This window comes from Ambystoma mexicanum, chromosome 12, assembly GCF_040938575.1.
Source record: "Ambystoma mexicanum isolate Mex_15411 chromosome 12, UKY_AmexF1_1, whole genome shotgun sequence".
Lineage (NCBI taxonomy): Eukaryota > Metazoa > Chordata > Amphibia > Caudata > Ambystomatidae > Ambystoma > Ambystoma mexicanum.
In genome coordinates this window covers 256,654,912-256,682,229 of record NC_090936.1, presented here as the reverse complement: position 1 = coordinate 256,682,229, position 27,318 = coordinate 256,654,912, and the positions used below count along the sequence as shown (strand labels likewise).

The following is a 27,318-nucleotide window of genomic DNA, read 5'->3' as shown; positions in this document are numbered from 1 at the left end:
GGCGGTAGAGTGAGTGGGGGTTGGGTGGGTGGTGGTAGAGACAGTGGGTGTAGGGTGGGTGGTGGTAGAGACATTGGAGGTAGGGTGTTTGGGGTAGAGATAGTGGGGTAGGGTGGGTGGGGTTAGAGAGAGAGCAGGTAGTCGGTGGGATTAGCATGACTGGGGGCATTAGAAAGTGTGGGGGTGGGTGGGGAGTAGAACAAGTTAGGGTGGAATGGGTGGGGTAGAGAGAGTGGAGGTAGAATAGATTGGGGTAGAGAGAGTGGAGTAGGGTGTGTAGGGGTGGAGAGTGGGGGTAGGGTGGGTGGGGGTAGATAGTGGGGTTAGGATAGGTGGGGTAGAGGATCTGGGGGAATGTATGGGTGGGGGTAAAGAATGTGGGGATAGAGAGAGTGTGGTAGGGTCGTATAGGATGGGTGGTGGTAGATAGAGTGGAGGTTGTGTGGGGGGTAGGGAGAGTGGAGGTAGGGTGGGGCTAGAGAGAGTGTCCATAGAGTGGGTAAGGGTAGAACGAATGGGCTAGGGTGTGTGTGTGTGTGTGTGTGTGGGAGTAGAGAGTGGGGGTTGATAGAGAGAGTGGGGCTAAGGTGGATGGGGTAGATAAAGTGGGGATAGGGTTGGTGGGGTAGAGAGAGTAGGATGGGTAGAGAGAAGGGGGTAAGGTGGGTTGGTGGTAGACAGAGTGGGGGTAGGGTGGGTGGTGGTAGAGAAAGTAGGGGTTAATTAGGATAGGGTGGGGTAGAGAGAGGGGTTTTGACAGAATGGGGGTAGGGTGGGTGGGGGTAGATAGTGGGGTTAGGATAGGTGGGGTAGAGGATCTGGGGGAATGTATGGGTGGGGGTAAAGAATGTGGGGATAGAGAGAGTGTGGTAGGGTCGTATAGGATGGGTGGTGGTAGATAGAGTGGAGGTTGTGTGGGGGGTAGGGAGAGTGGAGGTAGGGTGGGGCTAGAGAGAGTGTCCATAGAGTGGGTAAGGGTAGAACGAATGGGCTAGGGTGTGTGTGTGTGTGTGTGTGTGTGGGAGTAGAGAGTGGGGGTTGATAGAGAGAGTGGGGGTAAGGTGGATGGGGTAGATAAAGTGGGGATAGGGTTGGTGGGGTAGAGAGAGTGGGATGGGTAGAGAGAAGGGGGTAAGGTGGGTTGGTGGTAGACAGAGTGGGGGTAGGGTGGGTGGTGGTAGAGAAAGTAGGGGTTAATTAGGATAGGGTGGGGTAGAGAGAGGGGGTTTTGACAGAATGGGGGTATGGTGGGTGGGGGTAGGGTGGGCAGGTGTGGGTAGAGAGATAGGGGGTAGGGCGGGAGGGGCTAGTTAGAATGGGGTAAAGTGGATGGGGTAGAGAGAGTGAGGGTTTTGTGTGTTGGGCTAGGGAGTGTGGGTGATGGTAAAGAGAGTGGGGGGTAGGGTGAGTGTTGGGTAGAGAGAGTGGGGTTAGTGTGGGTGGTGGTATAGAGAATGGGGTATGCAGGGGATGGGGTAGTGTGGGGCGGTGGTGGTAGACAGGATGGGGATAGGGTAGGTGGGGATAGAAAGAATGGGTTTTCAGTGGGTGAGGTTAGAGAGGGAGGGGATTTTGGGGTAGAGAGGGTGCGGGTAGACTGGGGATGTGGGTAGGGTGGGTGGACAGGGTAGAGATGGTGGAGATAGGATGGTGTGGGAAGAGATTAAGTGATGGTGAGTGGGTGGGGGTAGGGAGAGGTGGGGGTAGAGAGAACAGGGATAGGGCTGGTGGGGTAGGGTGGGTGGGGATAGGCTGGTTAGGTGCAGTTAGAGATAGTGGGGTAGGGTCAGTTGAGGAAGAGAGGGTGTGTTGAGGGTGGTGTGGGTTGGTTTAAATATGGTGGCAAAGAGCAAGTGATTGTGGGTGGGTGTGAGTAGTGAGAGTGGTAGGGTTAGAGAGAGTGGGGGTAGGGTGTGTCGGTGGGATTAGAGAGAGTGGGCTTATGGTAGGTGGGTGGTGGTAGAGAGAGTGGGGATAGAGAGAGTGGGGATAGAGAGAGTGGGGTTCAGATGGATGAGGTTTGAAAGTGTTGGAATTGGGTGGGTGGGGTTAGAGTGTGTTGGGGCAAGAGATTGAGGGTAGGGTGGGTGTGGGTGCAGAGAGTGGGAGTATTGGGGGTGGGCGGGGGAAGAGAGAGTGATGGTAATGGTGAGATTCATGGGTAGAGAGAGTGAGGCTAGTGTGTGTGACAGTAGAGGGAGCGGGGTAGGGAGAAAGGTAGGAGTAAAGAGAGTGGGGTAAGGGTTTGGGAGTTAAGGTGGGTGGGGTCGGCTTGGTAGGTGGGGTTATAGAGAGTGGGTAGGGTGGGCCGGTTAGAGAGGGTGGGGAGAGGCTGGGGTGGGGATGGGTGGGTGGGTTTAGAGATGGTGGGGAGGAGAGAGTGATGGGGTGGAGTGGGTGGTAGGTGTAGAGAGAGCGGGTTAAGTCTGGTGGGGGTAGGGTGGGTAGGGGCAGGGTCGGTAGGCGATGTTAGAGAGAGTGGGGTTAAGGTAGGTAGGTAGTGATAGAGCGAGTGGGGGTAGGCTCGGGTGGGGGTAGGGTTGGAGGGTGGGGGTAGACAGGTGGGGATAAATAGAGTGGGGATTGGGTGGGTGAAGTTAGAGAGGGTGGAATTGGATGGGTGGGGGTACAGTGGGTGGGAATAGAGTGGATGGGGCTAGAGATTGAGGGTTGGTTGGGTGTGGGTTCAGAAAGTAGGGGTGTTAGGCAGAATCACTTGCCGTACCCTTTGGGAACACTACCGTTAATTAGAACTACAAGTGTAAGCACAATTTCACCTTTGGTACAAGCCTGTACTACAGAGTAAAGTGGTAGCAATGGCTGAGCAGCCAGACTTATCACAAGAGTTTAAGTGAGCAGTAGAACAAGTTACACAAAGGACCAACCAATACAGTGATTGAAGTAAACACTTACTCAAGGTTTCTTGGTAAAAGAATATACATTTATTTACTCAGTCAGTTATAAAACATTACACTAGCGCAAGGAGCTCAATATCACACACTAATACACCACAAAAATCCAACCGGTAAGTAACTGAACAAGTTTAGCTCAAAAATGAAGTAGGAGCAAAATGGCACTTCAGATACTTAGCAAAGGGAGGAAAAGACAATGTTGTAAGAATAGACAGCCCAAATACAATCATGGGCAGGGCAAAGGGTTTCAGTTAAATACAACCAGCAATTCTTCTCAACAGGCCTGGGCCAAAGTGAACGGTTCAGAGTCTTTTGTATAGGATAGCACAGTTCTGGTATATAACGATTAAGTCTTTGCCATGGATTTTTTAAGAATTTGGCTAGGCAAAAAGTTTGACGAATGTTTAGGGAAGGACAAGCCTTCGCAGTTGAGGAAAGTTTCACACACTTTCTCGATGGCCGAAAAGATTTCCCGACTCTGTTTGCACAGTACCTTTTTTAAATGAAGAAAGCTGTAGCTGAGGCAGTTGTTCCTGGCAGTTTGAGCAGATCTCGCTGTTCCTGTGCTTCAGTCATTGGGACAAGAAGGAGGACGTCAGGAGGTTCCTGCACTGCCCAGGGAAGAGGCCGAAATCTGTAGCAAGACGTTGGTTTAAGGTGTGAGTGCCTTAAAGTACCCCTGGTTCCCCTCCCTCTGGCTATCTGGTTTTCAACAGTACTCTGATGAACATTCGACCAGAATAGGACGGTGTCCAGGTGGCTTGCAAGTTGGTTTTTCCCACCAAACTCAAGGGAAGAAATTAACCTTGAAGGGCTTCTCTGCCGTCGGAGTTTCAGGCAATTCGGACCTGCAGCAGGGCTTCACCGGTCGTCCAGGAGTTGCAGCAGTCCTCTTCCTTCCTCTCCTCTTCGGTTCTTTCGTTCCAGTGGTCGACTCTGCTTTCCAAGTCCCAGAGACCCGCTTTTAAACAGTTTTCCCCCATTCATTCAGCCTGGCTGTCACTCTCCCAGCAGGGTGGCTGTCCTTGCCGGACAGTCAGCCTGCCAATCACACCGGAGTGCATTCAGGTCTCCTAGGAGACTAAGCACAGGGTGTTTCGGGCACCTCCCTCACATACTGTCCATCCCAGACACTCTGGCACCAGAGGAGGGCTTCAGCACATAAGCCTGCCAAAGGGCACGAACAAATGGACAAAACCTGGTTTGGTGCGCAGAGTTACACACAAGAAGGACTTTTCCTAAAAGAAATGGCAAAAAAAGTTGACAGGAGTCTGTTTTTACAGATTTACAGATATGTCTGGGGCACCATATTGAAAAACATGGCTACCTCGGATTTTGAGCTACCGTTGTTAGCGGTCACGAAAAATCACGTAATGGATCTAAACCACTGCAACCAGCCATTTAAAATAGGAAAAGGTAACATTTTACTGTTACATGAGTGTTTATACTCAGGGGAAGATAAGCAACCCCTCCAGCACTCTATAGTAAGATAGGGTGTGCTGGGTCAGTAAATTTAAAGAGACTAGTAAAGTCAATTTAACTTTACATGCCCTGAGAGACAGTAGTCATTCTCAGCGAAGGTAGTTAAACCTTTGGGGAGTCTGAAAAGATGATGCCACTGGAGTTGTTTAAAACTCCATAACCAAAGAACACAAAAGTAAAACACATTGAAAATGAAATGTTCAAAGCCCCAAAATATAGCAAAAGAGCTGGCGGGCTCTAAGGTAGAGGGAATGAAGCACTTGTGTGAGAAATCTCCCTAAAAGGGGGTAGTGTGGGTGGGTGGGGGAAGATAGAGTGATGGTAGGGTGAGTTTTATGGTAGAGAGAGTGGGAGTAGTTTGTGTGGCAAGAGGGGGAGCAGGATTAGGGTGGGTGTGTTGGGATAGAGAAAGTGGGGGTAGGGTGTGTGGCTTGGCATAGAGAAAGTGGGGGTAGGGTGGGTCGGGGTAGGGAGAGTGGCAATGGTAGATAGAGTGGGGGGAAGGGCTTGGGGGGAAGGTGGGTGGGGTAGACTTGGTGGGTGGGGTTAGAGAGAATGGTAGGGTGGGTGGGGTTAGAGAGGGTGGGCAAAGGCTGGGGTGGGGATGGGTGGGTGGATATAGAGATGTGGGGAAGAGAGAGTGATGGGGTGTGGTAGGTGGTAGGGGTAGAGAGAGTGGGGATTGGGTGGGTGAGGTTAGAGAGGGTGGGAATTGGATAGGTGGGGGTACAGTGGGTAGAAATAGAGTGGATGGGTCTAGATATTGAGCGTTGGGTGGGTGTACGTTCAGAGAGTGGGGGTAGTGTGGGTGGGGAAGATAGAGTGATGTGAGTGTTATGGGTAGAGAGAGTGGGGGTAGTGTGTGTGTGGCAGGAGGGGGAGTGGGATTAGGGTGGGTGCGTTGGGTTACAGAGAGTGGGGTAGGGTGGGTGAGAGTAGAGAGAGTGGGGTATGGTGGGTGGGTGTTGGTAGAAAGGGTGCGGGTAGGGTGTGTGAAGGTGCAGAGAGTGGGGATTGGGTGGGTGAGGGTATTAAGGATGAACAATTGAGGGAAGGGGGTAGTGTGAGAGGGTGCAGGTAGGTAGGGGTTGGTGAGTGGGTGGGGTTAGAGAGTGGGGGTGGGCTGGGTTGTTGATAGTAGTTGGTTAGGGACAAAAACGCGAAGATCAAAGCAGCCTGGGTAGTACTTGTTAAAAGTAGCCCAAAATAGCCCAATAAAAACCCCAACCAGCAAACATAATTGGGGTGGGGATGGGTAGAGAGAGTGGAAGTGGTGTGGGTGGGGGTAGAGGGAGCGGGGGTGGGAGGTACAGAGAGTGGGTTGGTGTAGAAAGGCAGCCTCAGGAGGACAGAAAATCAGATCTGTGTCAAATGTAGCTCAAACCTAGCGCAACTGCACCCGAGAAGTAGCCCAAAATAGGCCAATATGAAATCTGCACAGCTGGAACATGGAAAGCCTGGCACCCGACTTGCTTCTTTCAAAGTTGCTAATTGGAGCATACATTGTTAGCGAACTTCTTACTGGGTATCAACAGAGGAGTTTGGAAAAATAGATTTTAGTGAAATGGCAGTTTCATACCACGGCATTGCCTGTTGCTATGTCAACCAGATATTTTCAGTCCAGAACCCCCATTTCCTCTGTCTCTCTTCTGTAACAATGTTTTCTGCAACTTTGTGGCGCAAGCACCCCAAGAATTCACCAAAACAAAAAAGGTAGGCTGTGGGAAAAATATATTGCAATTACCAGATTTAGAATAATGTTACATATTCAAGAGGTTTCGTAGCGGACACATACTGTCTGTGGAGTGCTGGGGTGTTTGGTCCAGCCGTCCAAAGGTCCAGTACCCCTATATTTGCACCATAGTTTATCTGGACGATAGCCTCTATATATTTTGTTCTTGCCACAATAGGCATGCATGCTGTGCCCAATGGTAGAACTAAGGGGGTACGAGCAAAGCACCCTTGCACAACTGAGCGCTGCTACAGTGGAATGCTGGGTGGTGGTAGCAAGGACTTTAAACGCCGCTGGACTTTTAAAATGTGTTATTTCATGATAAGCCTCTTGTCTTTTGTTCATAATATGTGGCGTTGTTGGTCCATTGAACTGGAACAAAGTATCTGTTTTTCATTCTTTCTCAATCCATGGATATAGACGGGGTGGTGAGAAAGAAAATCATTGCTATTATCAGAGGATTTTAGGTGTTTTGAAAGACTTTTAAAAGTTTTCATTTTGATCGTGCACTTTTGGTCGACACGAATTTACCATTTTTTTACAATGATGGTCCACCTCCATACCGCCTCATCCACTCTCTCCAACCTCATACCCACCCCCACAACCTTACCCCCGCTTAAACATATGCATGGATATGAAATTGGTAGATTCGATCAGAAGTGCACGACCAAAATGAAGACCCATATTACAGAAACCTTGCACTAGTGCAAGTGCACATTTGGATGGGATTGGCACTAGGGAAAAAGTGAACTAGTATAACAAGTGTATTATTTCAACACATTCTTTCCACCAGTGCAATATGTATTCTAGTGCTATTAGGGAACAATATTACTACCACGCTACACATTGAACTGGTCAAAAAAGCATTAAAGGAATATACAAAAATGAATTGAAAGAACATAATGTATGCACTATGGTAATGTTGCCCTAGTGTTAGTACGTTTTGGGTCCAACTGTGGAGGAAGGGAGGGATACGAACAAGGTAAATGTACCTTAGAGCTACTGGTGAACGACAATACAGTAGAGTGCAAGTTTGGGGTTGCACGATTTTTAAAGGCTGTAGTGCTTTTAAAATATATTTCATGTAAGTGTCTGTGCTTATATGTCTGATGTGTTGTTCTTTTGACACTAAACTGAAGCTGATTTTTCTTATGTTAATCATTTATTCTATCCCAATCATTTTTGTAGGTGCTAAATGTTTAAATATATTTCATTCCTGTGCTAAGTTGAAATATGCATGAAATTGCATACATTATCATGGTGTTATATTTAAATCCGTTTGTATTTAGATAATAACTATTATTAATATTATTATTATTTTTTTTTTTTAAAACCTATCCCTTGGCATATCTCTCTGCTTCCTTTGACGAAGATGACCATAACAGCCTAATCTTCTGATGACGTCATATTTAGATTAGATACCCCATCTTCTTGCTCTTCACCTAACTCTCTCGCACAGGCTATTCAGTATCTGTAAGCCAGGTGGTAGTACCCCAATTCCAAGTCTTCCTCGTCCCAGTCCAGCACTAATAAGGGCCTCTGGCCCTGGGCAGACCCTTTACAAGATGAAGATTAATTTGCCTTACTGTATGCCAAGCCCTGTCCAGCCCCTTTTAGGGTGGGACCATGGTGTCTCCGTCAGCACAAAGCACTTCCTGAACATGCCAAGCTTGATCGAGAGGATGGCTCAGGTGCAACATGTTTGTCTTGGAAGCAAGACAATGCAGAGCAACATAGGTTTGAATCCCGGTCCCGTGCTTAGAGACTGGTCTCTGGTATTAGGTGTGCGATAAAAGATTAATTTAATCTTAGTACAGTCAGGGTGCTCGGGGGGAGAAGAGGAAGGCAATGAGGATGAGGAAGACTTTGACTTGGGGTAATGAAGATTATCGGCAAGACATCAAGTCATGCCCTCCTTATCCTAGTTCATTACTAATGAAAATGTAAAAAACACAGCAACTTAGAATAGCTGTACAGTCTTCAGATTCTTCAATTTGTACTGTCACACATAGGTTGGAAAAGACACCCAAGTGGCTGCTAGACAAATCTCCTTCAAGGACACACCCTTTAAGTCGGCCCACAAAGCACCTAACCCTCAAGTGGAACTTCCCTGAGGTTCCTGGGGCTAAGGAACCCCTTGACGCATGATACCATAAGAACCCATTTGCTATTAGTGACCATGACACAATTAAGGATGTATGAGCTGACCATTCCAGATAGATCTTTACTGCCCATCCCAGAATCAATGGGTGCAGGTTAGTACCATCAGACACAAATAGGGAAGGAAAAACTAGTTCCTGTGATGCATGGAACACTGATTCAATCTTAGGGTGAAAATTAGGAGGTTTGAGGACCAACCCACAAATCCCCTAGCTTCACCACCCTGTTGCTGAAGGAACTGCCAAAAGCAAAAGGAATACCACCTTAAAGATTAGCATCTTGAGGGAGACCTCAAACGGAGGTTCAAGATGAGGCTTCCTATATGCCTATAGTACCAGGGGGAGATCCAGAGGTGGAAGGCCAGGGCATACTGCCGGATGGTCCTTCAGTAGGGACTGAGAAAAGATGGAGGCATAAGGCTCGTCTAACACAATCCCCAGGGTTCCCGGACCATTCTCATTGCAGCCAGCTGAGTTATCAAGTCTGATATACCCAAAGAAAACACATCCAATAAAAAAACAGTATTCTCAACTGGTCACAAGAAAGTAGAGTGAGGTGACACCACTCTCACCACTTGGAAAAAGATACTGAATGAAGTTCATAGAGTTTAAGGGTCGACAGAAAGCAGCCCCCCCTCGTAAGATACCTGTTACTTCTAGAATAATACCCTGAGCAATTAGTACTTCTCATTCAGTTTCCATACTGACAGATGCAGCCTTCTGAGTGCCACTTTTGTGATGATGGAGTTGTTGGGAGAAACCAAGGGCAATGGGAGTCAAGTCGGATCACAAGAGAAAACCATTATTTATTCTTCCACAAGGAAATCACCAGCAGAACTTGAGCCTCTTTTCTCTGTCCCTTGGAGAGGATCTGAGGGATGGATTAGGGGAACCAGAGAAAGAGGTACAAACCATTTCTTCAGCCATGGAATCGATAGATCATCCCACCCCAAATTGAAGGATCCCTGAGACCGGAACAAAATCTGGACAACTGGTAATTGATCAACAGTGTCATCATGTTTATCCACAGACATCCCAAATCGCAAATTTGGAGGAAGGTCTTTGGTTTGAGCATGTATCCCTGTTAGGATAGGAAGGTCCTTTTCAGAGAACCTGCTTTGAGATTGTCCATCCTGTTGGGTGTCCTGACCCACGTTTAAGCTATCATGCCACAACATTTGGTGCTGTGGGCTTAGAAAATTCAAGATGGCAGAAAACCCACATGTGCGCCGAAATCCAGGAAAGCTGCGCAGTTTGTGCGCACACCAAAATGGTTGCCTCACTTGTCACCCACCAGTGCGAGAATGAAAGGCCGGGTTGCCATGAGGGAAATGGGTTGCCAAAGGAAAAACAGTAGCGCCGGTTAGCTTCAAAGCGCCTAAAATCACCATTGGACTACCCGCACAGTAGTCTGAAACCATTGGGAATGGCAATGCTGATTGCCAAATGCAACCTAGAATTGTTGGGAATTCATTTTCTTAAATCCCAAAAATGGGTGCAGTACCAGTACTCACCACTATCCAAAAGCCGGCAGTTTAAAACCACCCTGTGTTTCTCTGAAGGCAGGCTCAAACTGTCTATTTTAAACATTGCAACACATCTAAAAACTCACTGGACACCAGCAGACATTTGGTAGAATGGAGTGTTGTGTGCCTACAAAATCTGGGAAATGAAGAGCCCAAAACAATGCTTATAACAAAACTGCTATGGAGTCAGCAGTTTAAGTTGCACTGGATTTAAAGACACTAAAATCGAAAATGTTTAGATTAAATGAGTGACCTATGTTTGGTGTCACATGCCTTTGTAACTGTTGAAATGTCATAGTTTTGCACTTAGAATCAGCATTCTAGCTGCATGTGTAAAATTGCAAGTCAATTTAAAAAGCAAAAAAAAAAAAAAAACATGACAGTTAGCTGAAAGTCTGGCTTAAGGAACTGAATTCTGCCTGGCAACTACCCCCATCAGGAGTGAAACTTGAGTCACAGCTGTGTTCCCAGGCCTAGCTGCCCTTTTGCTGCTCACACTAAGGATATGCCATCTATCTGATAATTGAATTACCTGTGCTCTACAGGAGCTCTGAACAAAGCCTGTCTTGACTCATGCAAAGGTTTTATTACAGCGGTCGTAAAATGTAGCTTCCTCTTGGCAGAAGCTGGGAGGAGCACTGCCTGTGAGAGCAAGCTGGCTTGGCAGAACTGGATAAACCAGTATTTCTACCTGGTGCTGAGAGGAAACCACACCCCTTTGTAGCCAGAATATTGTTTAGAAAAAGATGAATAACTCATAGTACGGACATGTGAAAATTTTATAAATGACACCATAATTCTTGTGATTTTTCTGCCCACATTTTAAGAGGTTTTTCGACCCGGTGGCATGTTCAGGGGGGTGTTAGCGGAAAAGTGGATATTACTCTAAATGTATGCATGTTAAAAATCTGAAACTTCATCAGCTAATGTCCATACTCCCTGCGCACATGTATGTAAAGTTGGGTCAATGTCAGAAATTGAAAAATCAGTTAAAAAGTCAATTATGTGCCATTTCTGAATGCAAGCTCTTAGAAACAACAGATTTGGACAGAGACATGGCTAAATTCAGCCACACCATGTATGTGTAATTTCAAACAACTGTGTAACTGTGAAATATGGATTTTGATCATATATAGATTTGGGTGCACAGATGATAGGGGAGTTGTTTCAAGAGATCATAAATGGATGACATCACTCTAACTCACAGCTCCTTCGCCAATCAAATGAGAAATGGAAGTTTGACCAATTAGAAGCTGAGAGAGAGGTAGGGTCAGTGATGCTAGAACACACCCACATTCTAAACACATAAAAGCAGACAGACAGGACAGATAGAGACCTTCAATTCCATCTGCCGCTGGAAGCTCTGCCGGAAAAATCCATACTTACCTCCATCAAATTTCAAAGAGCCAACACTTAGACTCCAAGATAAACAGAGACTTCAGAACCTTAACCAGAAAGGCCACTGCCAGCAAGAGTATTTGTCAGCAGGCCTCAAAATATTTTTGCAACTGAACTCTTCAGACAGCCGGGCGAGCCGTCTGAATTTTGCCAAGAACTTTTGCAAGAACCCAGTGACAGAAATATCCAAAGAGAAGGCAGGACCCGACCCAGAGAACCGGTGCCTAGCAGAGACCAGGCCATTGTATCCAGAGTGCTGACCCCGATGCTGTGAGCAGTTCCAGAGGCCAGGCGCTGTGAGCGGAACCCGAGGAGACCGGACCAGACTGAAGTCCGTGACCAAGTCGCTTTCCGGTTCAAAATCTCTTGTGAGTACTCAGCAAAACTCAGAACACATCTCTTAGTTAAAATCATATAATTCAATCTATTTAACCTAAGTAGAACTGCCTCCTAGCTGTCACCTGTCATTCTAGTTGCAAGCTGCACTTGTCTTTTTGAGCTTTTAAAATTTCAAATCTGAAAAACGACCTTTATTAAATCGCTCATATCTCCGCGACCGTTTGTGCTAGAGACTTGCAGTAACTTTCATATGGAGGATGAGATCCTAGGCTTTCCTGGGACCCCAAAACGATCGTGATAGTCCTTGCGGTTCCTCTGTAATAGCGCTCGGCGCATCCGCGAATTTTACCGCGATTTGCAAATTTCTCCTCGTGTAAAAACAGCTGCTGCTTGCCTTCCATCTGCCAGAAATTCGTTTAACCTGCTAATCATTCCTGAATCATTGCAAGAGTGAGCCTGAGCTAATATTAACTAGATACCATTCACCCTGAACCTCTGAAAGGGAATTAAAAGCATTTTAGCATATTTTTTAATTCATTGCCAGCACATATCAAAGCAATTTGGGCCTGTGTTTTCAAACTTCTGTAGTCTAAGCTTGCTGGGGTGAACTGAATCACATTTGATTGCATTTCTGAGAACTGGGTGTTTTCCTTCCATTTCCTTGCCTTGCATCAAGGGGGGAGGGGATTGCCAGAGAAAAGTGATTACATTGTTTGGTTGAAATCATATTGAGTATTTTCTGTACTGCATTCATTGAATATTGCATCCACCTGAGCTTACATAAAGCATTCTTTACCACCTTCTTCTTTTGTACCTATTTACCACTGTGCTACCTTATCCATTTCATGTCAACTCCTTATTGATTATAGAGAAGCGTGTTAGTGCCAGATTCTCCGTTGTTAATCTTTATCATATCAGATTAAGTGTGCTATTCAATTATTAATTTATTATAAAGTGGGATATATATATCTATGGTTTAATTTATCAAATAAACCTTTTTAACTTGCAAAACAGAACTACTTCTTGGCTCAGTGGGGTCAGGGGGATTCCAAGAGAGGGGTGTTATATAGGGGTAGTCATCCAGAACGCATGAACTGGACATAAAGAGATATCAATACGGGTTTTCATTCAGTATTCTAGACTAGGCGTTAACTTAGCTGTAGTGCTGAATTGAATCCTCTTACAATCCCTAGAATGTAATAGGACATCAAGGCAAGGAGGAGAGGCGACTCTCTGCGTATGAGCAGATCGACTCGACCAGGTCTTCCAGAAACTTGTAGAGACTCCTGCCTTGGCAATTGATATAAGGTTTTGCTACCACATTGTCGGTGCAAACCGGCACTCTTTTCTGGAGAAGACAAGGAGCAAATCTCTGAAGTGAATGTCCAATGGCTTACAACTCCCTCCAATTTGAAGAGTCGGAGGCCACTGCTGCAGACCAACAAACCTACAGGGTCTCTTGTGCAAGGTCAACGCCCAACCTAAGAGACTGGCATCCGTCATTATTGTTATTGTATCTAGGGAAAGATGGTGCGTCCTTCGGGCACAATCTCCTCCCTCAACCATCATTTCAGGGACCGGACTACCGACATCGAGAATTTTAATGCTGCAAAAGATGGCGTTCCAAAGTCTTATGGTGAATCCTGGCCCATGACACTGTTGACACACGAGATGCAAATTCACCTTGGACCTGAAACAAATAACAAGCTGTTGGATCGGGGGTAGACAGAAGAGTAGCCACCTACTCTTCATCTTCTGAGCTCAACAAACAGTAACAAATACTTTGTTCTGTGCAGTGTTTAAAGTGACGACTATGAATTTCTAGAGTTGGGTTAGAGTGAGACTGAACTTCCAATAGTTTATTTTCAATGCATAGGCTTCCAGGAGGGCACACACAATCCCTAAATCTGTCACTGTCTGGGATGCAGGAGGGGAATGAATCGACAGATCTTCAGGCTGTGATTCCTTTCTCATTCAAAAGACCTACCAGTGGAGTGAGTGCCTTCGTAAAACGCCTTGGTGCTGTCAAATTGAAAATGGTCCCCACCCACCAGAACCAGAGAAACCGCTGGTGTTCTGAGGAAATAGGGATGTTAAAGTAGGTGCCTTTCTATCTGAACAATACATACATTCATCTGCTGCTTTCAAAGCAGCAGAACAATAATTCAATCGGCTCTGTGTGATATATGTGGCAAAGGTAAAAGCTGTTATAGCAAAATTAGTGATAGCATAAGCCCACTTTAACACAGTTTACACCCTCTTGTTGACCAGGTCTGTTGGGGGTGAATTCTTAGAGGCCACCACAGTACAGCAGAAGTAAGTACATTTTGTATTTTGACTGGATAGACAGTGTCACAATTATTTAAGGGATAGAGTTTTGTGAGGAACCTAGGAACCCAAGTCACATCTGGCTTCATTCACTCATTATTTAAAGGCTTGAGGATTTCAGAAAGTACTTGAAGACCTGCTTTGGGAAGGTCTTCAAATGTTTGATTTTAATAGCTGTAGACGCAGAAGGCTACCCTTCCTTGATTTCTATTGAGGCACACATATTCCATAATCTCAGCCAACATTTCCCTGGATATATACTAATTTACATCTTCTATTACATCATCCTTCTGCTCCCCCAGGGGTACCTCTAACACCTTCTCAGGAACTTGATACTTGGGGAGGATCACTGTCCATTAGTTGGTGGGGGAAACATTTGGTAATGGCCATGTCAACAGTTGTTTCCATCATGGCCTGAATATTATCTATTGGGCTGTCAGGAACAGGCAGAGGACAGGCGAAGGAGCAATTCCTGCACTCTTGCTTGTGCTTCTTGTGTCTGTTAGAGGATCTGGACCAATCCCATTCAGGTGGTAAATGCATACTCCGGGCAAAAGTGAGACCACACTCACTCTTAAACGCCTTCCTCTGATGCAGGAAGACCTCTTTCCTTGCAACCTGGCCATTTCTCCACACGCCCATGCACCTGCTGTTCCTAATGGCATCCTCCACATGAGGTCAGACGCCGATTACAGGGCCAAAACGAATCTGGGAAATGCACCCACTGAGCAGGCTGGTCATGAATTCGGCAGACATGTTTGCTCCACAGTCTGTCTAACCCCCACCATTTTTCCTGAAACTTTGCTATATGAATCTCTTTTGGGCCGGCTTCAATGAATCTGTCCAGGACAAAAACAGGAAGTGCATGTGGTTGGCAGGGACTATATGGTACCTTCCCTGAAGGGGTGGGAATAGGCATACTTTCAGGCTTGTAAAGGGTCTGCCCAGGGCCAGCGGCCCCCATTAGTGATATGGAGATCCTCCTCATTGGGACACCTGCGTCTTGGTCACCTGATCTCCTCCTTCTCCCCTCATTTCCAGTGTTATGCCGATGAAACAAAGATTTCCTTCAAACGTCCCTCTCCTACCTCCATCTCTTCCTCTCTGATCCCCGACTGTCTGTCCACCATTGAGGCATGGTGTGCACCCAACGATCTCTGACTTAATGCCACTAAGACAGATCCTCTTCATTGTGACACCTGCCCCCTCTTTTCCTCCAACCCTCTGGCCACCCTTTTTGTGCCCCTTACCCCCACCATCTTGTGGGGACAAAAACCTTGAGGGTCATCTTCAATTCCGCTCTCTCCTTCTTTCCTCACATCATGGACTTAAGAACTCCCACTTCCAGTGCCACCTCCTCAGAGGAATTCTTCCTTTCCTCAGCTTCCCCAGAAGCTCAATATCTCCAGAGCTCTGGTCCTCTCCTGGCTAAAGTACTGCAACAGCCTCTTTCTCAATCTCTCTCTCCTCTCTACACCCACTCAAGCTAATCCAGAATAGGGCTGCATGACTTATCCTTGGCCTTAAGCCCATCGACCGTATCTCTCCAACCCTAAAATCTCTCCACTGGCTCCCGGTGGCTGCAAGGATCAAATTCAAGACCCTTTCTGTCATCCACAAGTCCTTCTGTAGCCCGGTACCACACTATCTCCAAATTTCCCTCCCTAAATATTCCCCCTAACTAGAGCCCTATGCTCCTCTACCTGCAGCTCTTTGACTGCCAAATGCTTCTCCAAGCAGAGAGTCGGGAGCAGGTCTCTCTCCTTGGCTGGCATCTCTCTTTGGAACAGAATCCCTGCCCCTCTTAGACTTGAGTCGAACTACCTTACATTCCCGAAACTGATTAAAACTCTGCTTCTCTAACTCTTTCCCTCTCTCTCTCTTTCACTCTGGCCGGATCCTCATGAATCTCACAGGATTCCAGGCCTTTCTTCCCAGTCAATACCAGCACCCCCCCCCACACACCCTCTGCACTTCCCTTGCAGGCCCTTATTGGCAGCTATGCATCCCACCCTTGGGAGTCACCTCACTAGCACTTAGCCTGAGGCTCTCCTCCTAGGCCCCTCTTAGCATTTCTATCTATGGCCCTCCACCAGCACTTGTCCGCTCCTCTGCTACCCCCTCCCTCCCTTCCTCCCTCCCTATCTCCTGCAGTTCTCCTCACCGCACTTGCACTAGTAGGACCACGACTGTATTTTACTGTTTTTGCCATTATTATTTTTCCCCTGCTCCCTTCCCATTTAGCCTTGTGGAGCTTTGAAACACAATGCTGATGTATAAGCACCTAACAAATGCAAAATAAAATATTACTGGGATTGGATGAGGAAGACAGAGAGGAGGTAATGCCTTCTGTCCAGTGGCATTCCCAACAGATCGATTCTTGCACCTCTCCTTCTGTTAAGAAAAAGCAACTACATTGGAGTATTTATATCCTCATTTGGCTTCTGCTACCCACTTTCTTCCAATGAAACCCAAATGTTATTTTAATTTTCCTTCCTCCATACCTATATCACTGATGGCTTCTAGGGCATCCAGATCAGTATTCCCCATATTGTGGCTGTGGCAGCTCGGGCCAGCCAGCCTTAACCACAATCGTTATTTTTCCATATCGATTGCCTGCAAAGTAGCTTTTCACCTAAACTTCGACTGCAGCACCCCATAGTCTACTTAACATCTACAATATCCATCTGAAACCCTCTTCCAACTCAGACAAAAGCCTGGTTATTGCACTGATTATCTAACTTAACTAATAATGCAGTATTAAACAACCCCCCTTGCCTTGCATCACAAAACAAAGTCCTTTGTCACTTGCATTTTTTTTATTTCCTATGCTCCACTCCACTTCCTGTTTACAGCAATAGACAGGGAGGTGATTTTTAAACTAAGGACTGGGTCCTTAAATGTATCTATGATTTTTACTTTTCTTTCTTAGCTTAACGGATTCACTACAATACTGACTGACCATTTACTTTACAGCTAAAGAAAACTTGGGTCCACTTGCCTGTAAAAGCACAACCCTTACAAATAGAAATGCTGCCTCATCAACACCTTTAAACATATCCTTATGAATAACCTTTTACAACCTTGGAACGCAGGAGTCCAACTAGGTCAGTAATTCTGGGTGCTTTTTTATTTAAAAGTACTGTATTGTTATTCCCCCTTTTTACCATCCTTACTCCAAAGCTGAGTGGTATATTTCAGGTTTTGGCCGGAGGTCGAAGTGTACGAAAAGAAATAGTGGAACTATGTTCCCTGCTGACCTGCCCCGCTACCCACAAACCCCATCACCACACCCCCTTCCATGCACAATTCAACCCCCCCCCCCCCGAACAAACACACCTGCTGCCTAATTCACAGAACGTTTTCCAGTGGGGTTTTCCCATTATAAAAGGCTTCTGTGAATTAGGCCCCTGCTGTTTAAGGGAATGTTCAGTGCAGTGCACAGAAGTGAAAGTGTCAACTTCTTCTTGCACTTTCATTTTAAAACGAAACCATTCTGGAACTGTTTAAAAAAAAAAAAAGGATGGGAACAGTAAAACTCTTTTTAAAAATGTAGAGCAGCACGGCTCCCAACCGCTCCCGCCCACTTCTACCACTGGTTTTGGTGCATTTTGTGGGTGCAGCAAATGTAGCACCATTGCTACAGAGAAGACAGAGAGAATAAAGGGGTTCCAGAAAGCTGACTTTGTGGTTGCCATGAAATCTGGAAAATGCTGTGGCATAATCGGCTAAAGCACTGAATGTGATTTCTTGTTCTTTTACACTGATGTACCACAAAAGTAGCGTGTTTAACCAATTAACTCCCAAACAGGAGTACTATAAACGTGTCTGTGTCAATTTAAAAGCTGAAGCCCCAGAATTATCTTTCTTTTCAGAGACGGAAAGACTTGGGCTACATTCCTGGCCCTTTTGGGCTACATGTAGGTTTCCCTTTCTGGATTCTATTACCATAAAAGCCATAAATCTTTGGAGCGGTGAAGTACCACTGACAACATGAAGAGGTCCTCACAAGAAAGGACACATTTATGTTATCAGTGTTGTATGGTAGAAAGTTGCATTCCGTCCCTCCTCTTTGCCACACAAATGATTGACAGTGGGGTGTAGAATAAGCAAAATGTTTAAAAGCCTTTCCACACGACTTTTACGCATTTTGCTTACGCTATATTGGGTTGAAAATGAGCTCCATTGAGATCAAAACTACAACATAGGACAACTGGGATCAAAGGCTGCAATTATACATGCAACCAACAGATGCATTCCTCACTTACGCTGTCACTACTTTCCCCCGGCCCTGTCACTTCTTTCCCCCTTGTGCTGTCCCTCGTTTCACCCTTACACTGCCTTCCTCTCCCCTAATGGTCCCTCCCCCCTCACGTGTGCTGTCCCTCTTCCCCCTTGCACTGTCTCTCCTCACCCCTTCCGCTGTCGTGCTGTCCATTTTGTGCTTTCTCCTTCCCCCTTGCATTGCTGCTCCTTCCCCCATTGAGCAGCACTTTCCACCATTGCGCTGACTTACGCTGTGGCTCCTTCCCCTATTGCGCTGACACTCCCTCCCCCATTGTGCTGCCGCTCTGTTCCACCATTGTACTGCTGCTCGGTTCCACAATTGCGTTGTCAGTCTGTTGCAACAATGCGCTGTCGCTCTGTGGCACCACTGCGCTGTCGCTCTGCTCCACCACTGCGCTGTTGCTACATCCACCATTGCACTGCCGCTCCTTCCCCCTTTGCACTCTTGCTCTTCCCAATTAGTGCTGCCACTCTTTCTCGTGCACTGCCACTCTTTCCCCTTCATGTGCAGTGCCACTCCTTCTTGAAATGCTCCTGTGCACGGTTGCTGGCCCAGCTTTCATCGATTGGATTTTTTTATTCTCCCTCGTGTTGACATTTATTTTTTGTATTCCTCCCCCAATGCTTTCCTCGGCCCCCCAGCACTGCCGTTCATTCCCTCCCATGCTGTAATGTCTTCCTCTGTGTGCTGTCATCCCTCAATCTTACCCCTCAATGCTAATAGTAAAATGCAATAAACAACTACAAATGCCAAAACGATTGCCACTGCCAATGCTTGGTATATATTGCGATTATATTGAGATATGCCATGTTGAGGACACGACATAGAGTATTTCTGCAAAAAAAAATTCGGCGAACAAATATATCCAAATAACCTGTTATGTTTTGGAAAAGGGCTAAGATAATACCAGAAATAGAAAACTGAGGAACCCACACCAGCGCTTTCACCACCTCAAAGTTTCTGTAATGCCCTCCCTGTGCTCATATTTCAGAAACGTTGTATCGGTGCAAATTCAATTTTGCTCAGGGCGAGCACTAGTACAAACATTTCACTAGTGCAAATATGCATACTTTCAATGCACATGTTTTCACGGGTTTAAAGGTTTCCCTAGAGCCAATAAGATTCCCTTTCTAGCACAATGACAAGTATTGCTACGGTGCAAACATGCATTGAAAGAACAGGAAATGTGCAGTGCAACTTCGCCCTGACACTAATACCTTATAAAATTGCACTAGTGACAGGTGAAGGTTTTTGAAACATCAGCCGTGAATGAACGCAAGCACCTTATTTTCATCGTTTGTTTTTTGGATGGTGAGAAAACGGATGTCCGCGCAAGAGCCTGTTGGGAATTGCTCAGGGCTGTCTGACATGACAATATATGCTTGCCAATACCAGAATCGTGCTGGGAAACAGGATATTATATTTTTTTCTCAGATTTAGGCATGTGGTCCATCATGAGTTATAAAGCTGGATTTTGTCCGAGACAGGGTCATGGTGACTCGAGACAAGACTTTACTCTCCCGCAGAATCAATTTTGGAGATATTCTATCTGCCATCGTTATATGACCATAAATTAAATAAAGTTATTTCATTGCTTATCATACATTTGCATTGCCAGTTAAGACCTTTTTATTTGGCCTCATTTAGGGTATGGCGTAGCAGTCGTGTAGGTTTGAGGAACCCTCCAGCCAGCTCTTGGCTGGAAGTATGTCCGCCCAATGGAGAATTGACCACGGGCAGTAAATCATCCATGCCCCAATAGTTTTCAGTGGTACCCCTACATCACCTCTAAATCTGGAGGATTTACCTACAGTTCTGAGGCAATATTCCTGTTCTAGTTCAGGCCTGGCTCCAGAAAGGGGGCAAGGGGAGGGCCAGGCCCCCACCCAAGGCCATCTCCTGCTCCCCCTAGATAGAAGGCCCTGCCAGTGGTGGAGTGGGGATGTGGGAGGCGGATTTCACTCTAAAGATGCAGCATCAACCCCAGAGACGATATTCTGAGATGCTGAACTGCAGGGGGCCCGGCCAAGATTTGTTTGCTTGCCCAAGACAATGATGTATGCCCCACAGCCATGAAAGCCCAAATGACAAGGGAGGTGGAGGACCATTCGCACCTCCAAGTGAGGTAGCACACTTATTCCGGTCAGATAGCACAGTGAGCTAAGTGCTCACCACTGGGATTTGTGTGCAGCCTGATGTGCCAAGTTCGAATCGCGGCAGGGACAAATCAGCCTTTCATCCTTCCGTGGTCCAAAAAATGAGTACCACTCTGTGGGATAATAATAATGCCTTCTGTTATTTCTGCGCTCTGAGACCTATGGGTGTGTAGCACTATATACGAAATACATTATTTATCAAGCAGTCTTCCTACAACTGTTTCTCAAACCTAAAATCACAATTTTGGTTTCTGTGATTTAATGTATGTCTATTTTTTGTGGGAATATAGTGGTTTTTAACATCATGCTTAATGAAATGCTTAACTGTAGCAAACAATAAACGACAGGTGATGTTTCTTGAACACAGATTTCTGCAGAAGGTGCATCGACTGACTGGGGCACGTAGAAATTACACTTAAAGTATATATTCTGCTGCATTAACTACTTAAGTATAAGTGAAAAGAAAAGGTTGGCAGTAACAAAAATGTAATTCTGTAGGGGAGTGTAGTAAAATCAAAAAGTGATAGATGCAATGCTTTCAATGAAACATTACTACTACTGTTTCTCTGCGCAACATTCCATGCCATAATTCTGTAGTATGTCTGTGCCATTACAGAAGGAGACAAGCCATTAGCAAATGAGAATGAAATGACCAAAAGGTGCATTTCAATCTCAATTTCTAGGCCATGTCGCCTCTGCACTGGAGCACAATCAAGCACATGCATGTTTAGTCTCTGTTGTCTAGCAGTTTGGGAAGAGCTTCTCACATTTGTGACAGGGCCCAGGGTGATATCCAAAGAATGGTATGAAAGGCTGGCCAGCGCAATGCTGGTAATTATAATTAATTTGGAGACTTTTGCCTATTGGGTCAAGCCAGAACTCATGCAGTGGAACAGAGATAGGATAGAGAGAAAATGTGAACAGAAACACACATCCTATGGGTGTGTATGGTTATTTACCCACCCTAGCTAGCCATCCCTATGTTAATGCCTATGGAATTACCACTAACTACCTGCCTCTCAACACCAAAACGTAACCTTTCTGGAACTCTTTGAGCAACCTCTATCACAAAGTAACACCACAAGTGTTGCTGTATAGGGCCTGCCAGTATCATATCTTAGCATTCTTTTGATTGTTTAATTATTGAATTGCCTCTGTAAATGAACTCATGTGTAGTAAAAAATCTCTTAATGTGGGTCTTCATCCAGTTGATTTTATACACAATATCTTTGCCAAGATCTCGGTTCCTTGCACTGAAGTCCTGTTTTAAACAATCAGTTTCAATGGCAACAGTTTTGGCTTGCTTACAGGTATTAGACAGGCATTTGCCAGTCAATGCCATCATGTACCCAGATACTCCCACTGTTTTCCATCTGTTTCCATTTTATGGCCCTTATGACTGTGCTTGACTAATATCTATCCATGCCTAATCAAAAGCTCAAGCTGTTGCTTTGCCACTGCATGTTGGCTTTACTTTGTCTTCCTAAGTGAACGTGTATATGCCGAGATTGTGGTACCTTCCTTCTATGCCTAGGAAATCAAGCCGCACCTCAGTGAGTTGGTCCAACTAGGCTCTACCTGAACATGCCAAGGTTAGGTTGGCAAGTATGGACAAGTCTCAGATTTTCTCATGGGTACTTAGCAGTAGGACTCTGACCTAAGTAGAGTGCACTTTGTCTGTGTGGAAGCCTAGTCTACTCTGCCAGAATGTTTCATGATTCAAACTGATAAGTACGGACTTGGTAACCTCATGCTTTTTGAATAACTTAAAAGAGTTTGCATGTAAACAGAATACATCATGAGCATTGTGGGTCTTGTTTGGCAAGTGTGATGTAAATCCTGGGTGCTGGGTGTTTAGGCAGTACCACAAATAAAACACCTATGAAATAACACATGAGGAGAGTGTTTCCTATAATGTTGCAACCCTCAGCTAGCGGGCCACCATTTTGCTTATCATGAGAACTCCAACTAACAGCTCATACACCTAAACCTCCGAATGCAAGGTCAGTGCCTGGGACCGGAGGGTCCTCCTCAGAGTGTAGCCTCTCACGGGCTGTTTTAATATTCACATATATGGTCCACTTTCTGGAACATACAACAATGTCTTTTATATTGTGTTTTAATCATAGGGAGACCTGCTTGATTTGGCCCAAGAAGAAGGCTGCCACCCTCTTACAGTCGAAACGTCCCACGTCATCACGTTTGGCCCTCACATTAGACAGACCTATGACCTGAATCTTTATTACCACCTTAATGTTGACGTCGCCTCTCAGCAGACCCTTTTTTTAGGTTTCTTGAAGCAAATAATATTGTACTGTGCAAATATGGGTTGTAACTGTGACTAGACATTATTAGGTTAACAAATATGAAGTAATATTTGGTAACACTGCACACAGGCAATATAACACAGTACCAGTATAGGGGTGTGGAGGTAACACCCTATACTAGTCTTACAAACGTGCAGTTTTGGAAACGTAGGCACATTGTTAAAAAGTCACTTTTGAATTCTGCACTGTATGGACTATAACAGGCTTAATTTAGTGACCTCCTGTCACCAGTGGACATGTAATTCTATTCAAAGATGCACTAAACATTGTTAACATATATGTCCTGTATTGTTTACAAAACTCACTGAGCTGGTGATCAGGTTAATTGTTGATTGTTTATTTTTTCTATGTGTAATTTTTTCAGCCATCAATATTGAATTATCTATGCTGAAATATGCGACTTAAGTAAATAAAGGTCTCAACAACTGTTTTTTTCAGTTTCTCCAGAGTCTGGATTTGTACCTTCCTCCTATGATGCATACTTAGAAGATAAAACATAATATGGAGATGTGTTCGAATTTTTCACTACAGCAAACTACTGTAGTTTAAATGTATGAGGTCAGGACTACCCCCTTGTACTAAATATCATTCCAGCCTTTACGTCCTGCCCAACCACAGGCTATCCCTAAGGTTACAAAAATCCTATAATGTTGCAGGCAAAGTATAAAAGGTGTACATCTTTTAAAGCTAAGAAGCAGTATTTAAATATTTCCTAAAGGGTTCAATCAGAGGTTGATTTAACATTTTGACAAGAGACACATGCTCATGCCCCCCTGCTCTGCCTCTCTCTCATCAAATCCAAAGAGCCAAGGCTGCACAGGCCCTCCCAGTGAGGTCTTATGTTTTTTATGTGTCTCAGAAGCAGATTATTTACAACAGGAAGTGATTAGAGATGAGAAAAGGTAACAGGCAGGGACCATTGATGTGGCACTTTTTTCTTTAAATTATATATAGGGTTTTAACAAGCTATTTAAGTGTGATTCTTGGGTGATTAGCCATTAAGGTGATCCTGAACAAGCTGTGTGAAACAATGACCTTATCATGCATTTCATTTCACTTTGTGTCTGTAGGCTTCCATTCAGGATGGGGATAATCAAGCTACAATCATAGGGGGTAATTTTCCAAGTCAAGTGGAGTGGAAGCAATGGCGATAAATGCATTTCTCGCCACTTTTTAAGAGCTGCAGGATTTTGTATGATTTGGCAGGGAAAGTTGGAGAGCAGATTGGACTTAACATGGGCCCCTGCCAAATCCGAGTGGTTTTCACCCAGCATGTATTTTTATGTTAGCAGAAAACCTATGGATTCCTATGGGATCCACCTGACTTTTACACCTGGCAAAAAAAGGCAGATTCCAAATCATTAATTGTGGAAGTGATTTACCGTTTTCCAGACACGTAGTGGAAAAGTGAAGAGCAAAGTCGATTTTCGTCTGTGTTTTATGCTTTACTTTTTGAGTACCTGGTGGAAACAATTAACATTAATGAATGGGGTCTTTTGCAAAAAGGTGCAAACAGGAGTGGTGTCCTCTGTGCAATTTGCAATTCAAAACAAAATTCACCCCTTATCCGTTTCATCAACATGTTTCTACAATGATGACTACCTTGCAGGTTGGTTTATCTTGAGACTTGTGAATTTTTAAAGTAATCTGTATAAAATTAAGTATTGTTTTAGGTATTCAAAACACAACATACACATGGTCCTACCAACTTGAGCTTGGAAGATGCATGGTCAAGTATCTACATTGCAGGCTAGGCTCAAATTCTGGCTTCACCACTTAATCAAAGTGTGTGATCCTGGGCAAATCATGTAATTTCACTGTGCCCTATTTGCTATAATTGTGTGCCCTTAGAGGTGATTCAGTTTGCTTGATTAGCTATTTCAAAAAACCTCACTCGTGGTTTGATAGACGGGCAGCACAAGCATTAGGATCCGCCAAGTGCACACACATATCTTTCTTTGAAAATGTCAGGCCACATTCATTGAACAAAATTGGGTAATTGTATAGCAAATCAAAGTTTAAAACATCAAAAAGAGAGTCAATCATCTCCTCCCTACCATGCCCCACCACGTGCGATACTAGGAGGCTGGAAACCCCCCCCCAACCTGCATCGTCTGCCTCCTGTTGCAGCTCTCCCAGCCTGTGCACTCTTGCCTCCATGCTAGCACTCCCTCACAGCCTCAACTCAATTAAAATGTGCTGCAAAAAGGCAACAAAAAACAAAATGTGTTTAAAACGTAATTTTGTAAGAAACAAAATCTCCTATTCCTTGCTTCAGTGTTCTGGACGGGGGTGAGGAGGGGTGGGGGTCTATCTTTCACAACAAGATGGAGGGACCACAAGCAGCTCCTCCGGGGCCTGCTGGGAGTAGCCACAGTGTTCAGGGTGGCATTAATGGGCGAGCACCATCTGAGCTGGTACAAAGACTGGAGGCCTCACTGCTCAGTCCTCTAAGAGAAGGAGGAGGCATCACCCTCGATTCTCCCCAGCCAGGCCAAGAAAGTGGGAGGGTAGGTAAATGGGAAAGGTGGGCAGTGGGTGCTGAAGGAAGGTGACTAGGGGTTGAAGGATGAGCGGATATATTAGAAAGGAGGGAGCAGATGGGAGGGGACGATAGGTAGACTGATGTTGCAACACTATTTTCCTTGCTTCCCTTTTGCTCTGTATTGCAATAACTCTTTTGTTATTTTACCTTTTTCTAGAGTGGTGCAGATGTATTATTCCAGATCCAGGAAGACATTTTTTTCTGGATGATGGATCTGGGAAATCGGAGTCAGTGTGTTTAGAGTACTCCGAGACCCAGACCCAATGGAATTTGTGCCCCCCTGATCACAAATCTTGCGCACCCATCCGGGCCTGTTCTAGGTGGCAGTAACAGTTTTCGAGCTTGGCATATGATGGGCAGGTAAACAGACCTAACTCGTGATGAAAACTCTTGCACTTTTAATTTTTCCGCAAAGTGGGTTTCCCTGCCAAACCTCTTCTCTCTCTAACTTCTGCTTCCCTTGCAAAACTAGCGCCAAGAGGCCACCGGTTCACTATGCAAGCCCGCATTACGTCACCAATACACATTTACATTCCAAGAGGTCACTTACCAGAATTGGATGCATACTCTCCAATAAAGCGCCGAGTTAGGAAACGCACCGTCAGGGCTGGGGAAACAATCACAGAGACGTCAAGTTTCCGACAGATCCTCTAATGCGATCCCTCAACGTAGCACTTTAAGACACACACACATTACAGCCTATTGTCCTCTCAGCAGGAAGAAGGGACCCTCTGCGCTAATGCCGTCTATAAGTGCAATACCTCGGGCACCCCACAGTAGGGTAGCTACAGTGCCCGTTGCAGTGTACCTTTGCTTCTAGTGTGCGCTTCACTTTTTTTGGAAGAACCTCCTTGGTGCTCATTAGCAGATACGTCAGCTCTTTATTTAAAAGAAAAAACATTATTTCAATTAAGGAGATGCTATGCTACAGCGGATTCAATTATACATTTGAAACAAACACTGTCTACATTAACAATCATATTAAGAGCTTGCGGTCAAAGTGTTGTATCCATAATTGGTTTATAATGAAACCACCCCAGAATGCATCTAGAAATGTGCGCGTGCATTGATCCTTACACAACTGAACGCACACGTATCGTAGCATGGCATAGCATTGGTGTTACGTAACAGCAAAACATGACTTGACATAACCTACTACTTAGTCCCAACACTGCACGGCATAGCATGGCATAAATAATTCCGTATGACGCAGCATAAATTACTGTGCCACGAGATTACATGACACCAAACTACAAGGCCTTCATCATTCATTCTGAGCCATTGGAAATATCATTAAGGCAAAGAAAATGAATACATAGTTAAAACGAAATATACTGTCGGTGCCTCGGTGTGGGACTGTACCTGACTTTCCAGCGCCTTCGCTTCCCAATACAGCAAGTTTGACGTCGTTCATATTCCCCCTTTCAATGGTTTGGCAGCGTGTTACAGCTGCATTTTGCTCCAACTCCCGCCACGCCAAAGCGCCTTGAGCAGAGCCCGGCGCTGTTCTGTGGAGTTCTGTACGTCGACAGGTTGTGTCACACAGTACTGCGTGCACTCCTTTCCCGAAGTTCAGCTCCTCTCGGCTGCTCTGCCAGGCTGCGCCTTTATTTATAGCATTCATGCAGATGACATGGGATTGGCGAAGCCACAGATCTCCTCTGAAGAACTCTTTTGTTATTTTACGGCTCGCGGGACGGTTGAACGAGCGCATCCTATGCGGAAGAAGTTAAAGTAGGCTGCATTCCAGCGCCTCATCATGGCAGACGTGAGGCTCTTCTTGATTGGCCTCTCATCGGAAACTTCACAGCGCTCCCTTCACGTTAATGTCGTATAGGAGAAACACATGTTTTCCATTTGATTACTTGCCACATCGAAGAAAGAAAATAACGCACACGATAGATATCTGCTGCGAGACTGCAAATCATCAAAAAAATAAAATGTCTACCAATCACTGTGCCTATTGAAACCTCAACTCTGCCCTAGCTCATTCAATCATTGCCGGCCATACCCTGCTTTGGCTCCCTGCCACAGAACCACGGTCCATATGCACTTACAAAACAGATCACAAACACAACAATATTTTTGGAACAAACAGATCACATTTTATTTATTTATTTAGCATT

The 27,318-nt window shown here is 45.3% G+C and overlaps 1 protein-coding gene across 1 annotated transcript in view; it reads right to left on the bottom strand.

Annotated features, from left to right (window-relative positions):
- Positions 1-26,952, bottom strand: part of RERGL (RERG like) — a 206,659-nt gene extending 179,707 nt beyond the window's left edge. Inside the window, exons 1-2 of the mRNA XM_069628393.1 lie at positions 26,555-26,952; positions 25,743-25,799 (exon numbers count right to left, since the gene is read on the bottom strand). Of these exons, the coding sequence (XP_069484494.1) occupies positions 25,743-25,799; positions 26,555-26,906 (409 nt within the window). The 5' untranslated portion in view covers positions 26,907-26,952. The remainder of the gene's footprint in view (positions 1-25,742; positions 25,800-26,554) is intronic.
- Positions 26,953-27,318: the final 366 nt, after the last annotated feature.